The sequence below is a fragment of the Quercus robur genome, chromosome 9 (genome assembly GCF_932294415.1).
Source record: "Quercus robur chromosome 9, dhQueRobu3.1, whole genome shotgun sequence".
Lineage (NCBI taxonomy): Eukaryota > Viridiplantae > Streptophyta > Magnoliopsida > Fagales > Fagaceae > Quercus > Quercus robur.
Window position 1 is genome coordinate 37436 of NC_065542.1, and position 5556 is coordinate 42991.

General features: G+C 35.0%; 1 protein-coding gene across 1 annotated transcript; it reads right to left on the reverse strand.

Moving 5' to 3' along the window:
- Positions 1 to 1911: 1911 nt before the first annotated feature.
- Positions 1912 to 4264, reverse strand: LOC126698316 (chlorophyll a-b binding protein CP26, chloroplastic). The gene is made up of 6 exons (XM_050395463.1): positions 3986 to 4264; positions 3724 to 3808; positions 3490 to 3540; positions 3219 to 3339; positions 2503 to 2637; positions 1912 to 2325 (listed from the first exon to the last, which is right to left on the reverse strand). Exons 1-6 carry the CDS (start codon positions 4197 to 4199, stop codon positions 2065 to 2067), a joined length of 867 nt encoding a protein of 288 aa, XP_050251420.1. The 5' UTR covers positions 4200 to 4264; the 3' UTR covers positions 1912 to 2064.
- Between the last annotated feature and the right edge of the window lie 1292 nt (positions 4265 to 5556).

Genomic DNA, 5556 nt, shown 5'->3' on the forward strand with positions numbered 1-5556 from the left:
ATGCTCAGCTATTTCGATGCATCTAACCAAAAAATCCTTTCTTCTTCCAACCTTTCTATTTTCCCACTCTTTACCCAGGGGCTATAGGTGGAATCTGAATTTCGGGTTGCAAGATAGGCCATATTCAAATGACAATAACCATCTTGATTTGTGTTGAAAAAATTCAAAATTTTTGTTCAAATTCAAGATTGGGATGTCTACTTTCTAAAAGATTTAGACCCTACGAATTTCTTATTGATCAACATTTATTGTCAAAACGATGAACAAAGGTCAATTTTCAGCACATTTTTTAAGTGATTAAGTCTCGTGAATAACTAGCTACTACACTTATTTTTACCCAAAATTTGATTTTTTATTGATTGACCTCGCGCGATAGAAAAAATATTTTAAAATGGAATTTGTCAGCGGAATGGTCGACTTCTAGTTTTACACCCCTCTAAATAGGTAGAATCTGAATTTCGAGTAGCTACATAGGCCAAATTCAAATGACAATAACTCTATTGATTTGTGTCGAAAAAATTCAAAATTTGTGTTCAGATTTAGGCTCGAGATGTCTACTTTCTAAAAGATGCAGGCCACATCTCCGAATTCCTTATCATTCAAATTTATTGTCAAAATGGTGAACAAAAATAAGTTTTCAACACATTTTCTAAGCAATTAAATCTCGTGAATAACTAGCTACTATCCCATATTTTTACCTAAAATTTGATTTTTTATGGGTTGTCCTCGCACTATTGAAAAAATAATTTAAAGCAGAATTCGTCAATAGAACAATCGACTTCCAGTTTTGCACCCTTTTATCAGTGCATAGGTGGAATCCAAATTTCGAGTAGCTAGATGGGTCATATTCAAATGACAATAATTCTCTTGATTCGTGTCGAAAAAATTCGTAGTTTGTGTTCAAATTCAAGATTGGGATACCTACTTTCTAAATGATTTGGACTGTGTCTGTGAATTCCTTATCATTCAATGTTTTTGTCAAAACGATGAACAAAGGTCTGTTTTCAGCACATTTTCTAAGCGATTAAGTCTCATGAATAACTAGCTACTAACACATATTTTTACCTAAAATTTGATTTTTTATGGATTGACCTCGCGCTATAGAAAAAATATTTTAAAACAGAATTTGTCAATAGAATGGTTAACTTCCAATTTTACACCCTTCTATCGGCACATAGGTGGGATCTGAATTTTGGTTAGCTAAATGGGCCATATTCAAATGACAATAACTCTCTTGATTTGTTTTGAAAAAATTCTAAATTTGTGTTCAAATTCAGGATCTAGATGTCTACTTTCTAAAAGATTAAGACCACATTTGCGAATTCCTTATCGTTCAAAGTCTATTCTCAAAACGGTGAACAATGGTCATTTTTCAACACATTTTTTTGAGAACATTGCCTTTTCATACGATCATTAGTTCAACGGTTGACAATCACAAACAAAAGCCTGTTTTGACACAATTTTTCTTAACCTTTTTTACAACTTGTTAAAATGACAAATTTTGATTAAAATAACATTACTTTTACATGAATTCATTAAAAACACCATTTTAATTATGCACCATCCGAAATAGGTTACGCTAGCAGCTATTATTATTAGATTCATGAGAAATAATTCAAAACTACAGGATCGATGCTATAGCGTGCGCAAAGAGGAAAGCCATTTGAAATCATTTGTGAAGGACTTGTAATTGGCTAAGCTAACAATGCTGCTCATGTTTTAGCAAAATGTTCTTGTAAATACTCTATTTTTGGAAGTTTTGATATGGGTTTCAGCCCCCTTTGTTCTGTTGATGCAATCCTGGTGGAGGCTGCCCAGGTTTCTCTGTACCTTCTGTTTTTCAATAAAATGTTTCCACTCAGCAAAGAAATTGGCGAATTTGCTACAATCAACTTAAAGGAAGAGTGCAGCTAGAAGAAATAATTATGATGTCTCAATCAAAGGTGAACAGTGCTAGGTCTCTATAAATTAAAGCACAGTTGAACTTTAGAGTTCAGGGATTATATATACCCTTGCAAAATGTCTTGGTGAGATGTACAACAACGCATCTAAGATTCTAACAAATCACAGGGTTGGAGATCTTTCGGCAGATCCGGCAATCACAGTGAGCAAGTTGTTGCCAAAAGGATCACTGAGATGTTTTGCAAGGTTTTCAACAGGACCTTCTCCCGTGACATAAGCTTGTAAGAAGAAACCGAGCATGGCAAACATTGCAAGTCTACCATTCTTAATCTCCTTCACCTTTAGAATTGCAGCCTGGTCGGGATCCTTCGCTAGCCCCAATGGATCAAAAGGACCACCTGGGTGAAGCTCGTCTTCCAAATCCTAGCAAGGAAATAACAAGACAAACTTACATAACTGTTGCCTTGAATGAAACTATGATTTTGTTTAGATAATCTACCAGAATATTAGTGAAGCTTTGTACACTAATCTTGCATCGGTAAAAGTGTAAATTATTAATGATAAAACAGGGGTACAAAAGGAATCCTCACAGTCACATACCAAGCCATTGATGATTCTATAATATTCTGCACCCCCAACTAGAACAATCTCGGCGACGACAGCAAGAACAAGATTGATGGGGATGCTCTTCCCAAAGTAATTCAAGGTGTTCCCATCTAGGAGTAGAGCCCCAGTCTACAACGCATTATCAAAAAGTTGTACGATAATTTTTAGATTCACTCATAGACAAGGAACATATGGATCCAAATGAAAAATGTATTGACAGCAAGAAATTTCTGCAATTCATAAAAATAAACGCTAGCGCTAGCTACAAATATCTCAATTTATGATAAATAAAACTGGCGGGTACCGTGACAATTGACAAGTGATATCTAACCCAAGCACTGAAGCTCACAATTGTGGATCAATAAGAAAATAAAGTAGCATATGCTTGGTTTATTATTATATAACTAGATTAAGAAGTGGAAGCTTGTAGACGGGTGGCTATGAAAATTTCTGTTATCATGATACATAATTTTACTATAGAGTAATAGACACAATGTATAAGTCAATTTTGATAGAGTGCCTTCAAATCTTCAATAATGCTAATTCTTCAACTAGAGTATTTCTTGAATTTTTAAATCAATATACATAGTTGAGGGATTATATGCCCTTGAAAATGTCTTAATTAAAAAAAAAAAAAAAAAAAATCAATTTTACTAGTTCTTGCAAAGCATCTTGTGATGACACTTAAAGAATGGCAATTAAAAAAGAACCTTGAACCAGACAGCCTCAGGGCCGCAGTTAGCGCCAAATTTGTTTAATGCCTCAGGGATAATGAATCCGGCAGCACCAAGCATGGCCCACCGGCTGTGAATCAACTCATACGCCTGATATCTGCAACCAAAGCATCCCCGACACCACATTTTTTCATTGATATCATATATGAATGTGTTTAATTATTTCAAGATATTAATTTGTACAAAAAGCCCTGTGAAGTTGAAAGATCAATAAAGAGAGAGTGACAGAGATCGAGTTTTAACATACTTGCTGAAGTTCTCTGGCTGCTTGCTAAGCCCAAAAGGATCATAACCATAACTGTATGCACATAAATTAAACAAGCAAAATTAATTACTCAATCGACGTGGTACTGGTACATATATCATTACACCACATTAATTATAAATTACAATCTACAACTTCAACTCCTAGCACCATCGAATATATTTCAGAAAGAAAACAAATACTAGCTAGCCTTAGAAGTTAGAAGAAGAAACATACTCTCCGGGAACTTCTCCATTCAAGTATTCCGGGATCTCAGACCGGTCCAAGAGGCCCTCCGGCAAGAAAATCCTTCTGTCAGGACCTGAACAAACCGCCAGGCAAAAGTTTCATAAATAAATATATATATACATACACACACAGTCCACATGCATGCACGTTGCACAGCTAGCACCATTGCGCATAAAAAAATAAAAAATAAAATAAATAAATAAATAAATAAATAAAAAAAGAGAGATAATGGTTGAATGGATGAACTTACCATACCACTTGGCAAGCTCATCGTTCGCCGGAGCAGGCTTAGACTTGGGTGGCGGTGCGGGCTTCTTCTTGGAGAAAAGAGCAACAGTCTTGAAGGTAGCTGGGCTGGAGGGCGCTGGGGCTGTCCTGGTCGCAACACTGAAGTTGAGAGGGTTTCCGAGCATTTCCGACACACCAAGAGATGCTGCTGCCGTGGATGCTGCCAGAGAAGCCATTTCTAGTTCGCCGGATCGTGCGGTGGTGGTTCAGAAATCAGAATTGAATTGGTGTAAGTAATTGTGGAGATCAATGAGATACTATATGCTTGAGCTGGTGGATGTGGGTTTGCCACGTAGGATTCTTGTCTATGGGCTTTGATTGGTTGGTATTGTGGAATGCGTAATCCAATGCAATGACATGATAGGGTAGGTTTGCTGATGTGGCAGATTATGGTCCTTACGTGGAGTGCTTCTTGACTTATAGATTGCTTTGGTTTGGATAACATGTCCCATCCAATGTTTCATCGAAATTTTGCTCTCATCTATCAAGATGGATAGCAGCGCCTTACTACAAGAAAATCATGGTCACGGTCACTGTGAATTATAGTAATACCATTACCACGGACATTGATTGGAGTAATCAGCAAATCACTTATTCTTCATCAATTTTTTCATAATTACTATTGATAGAGCCTATAACAGGCTTGGAGTAAATCATTTGAATAAAGCTTATAATTGCTTAACAATTTTACAACGAAGCCTAAGGTCCGTTTGGTAAGAAAGATGAAAAAGTGGAAGGATGCAAGTATTTTTATTTGGTGAGAAGAAAAATAGGAAGATATAAAATGGAGTTTGTATAAATTTACTCAAATACTTCTATTACATTATTAAAAAAAAAAAAAAAAAAAAATTATTAAAAAATTGTGTACAGATGGAACTTCATTTTTTATTTTTTATTTTTTTTAAGTAAAAGAAAGTGAGAAACCAAAACAAGTGAGGGGAAAAAAAACTCAAAACAAATAATAGAAAAATAAAAAAAGGAAGAAGAAAAATTATTGCCCAGGGGATGAAATAGAAGAAGAAGAGAAGAAGAAAACGAAATAGATATAAGTTTCAAGTAAAAAAAAAAAAAAAAAAACGATAACAACAAAAATGTGATGTAAAATTTTTTCAAAATGGTGGTCTCCCATTTTCTCTCCATTTTGGAAAGATTGTTTTTGGTGGGTGTTAAGACATATGTGTTTCACAAATTAGGAACATATGTCACTATTTTATGTGATTGGCTAATCCTTTAATAAAACACACTTTACTTGTATTTTGGTAGATCTAGAATGTGTTTAATGTTTCAAGAAACAAGATTTCATATGAAACTCAGATTTTCGAATCTGTTTTTCGACCAATCCATGATTATATGTTTGTGTTTTCTTTTCTCATAACCCTAGACATATATAAGGATTATTTTAAGGGCCATCCAAGGTGACAGAAGTTGTACAAGTGTGGAGCAAGGTTTTGTTCATGCAAATTGTGACCGGAGACAGAATTTGCTCTAATTCATATTTCTTGTGAAGAAGTTGTGTTTGTACATCGTAGGATT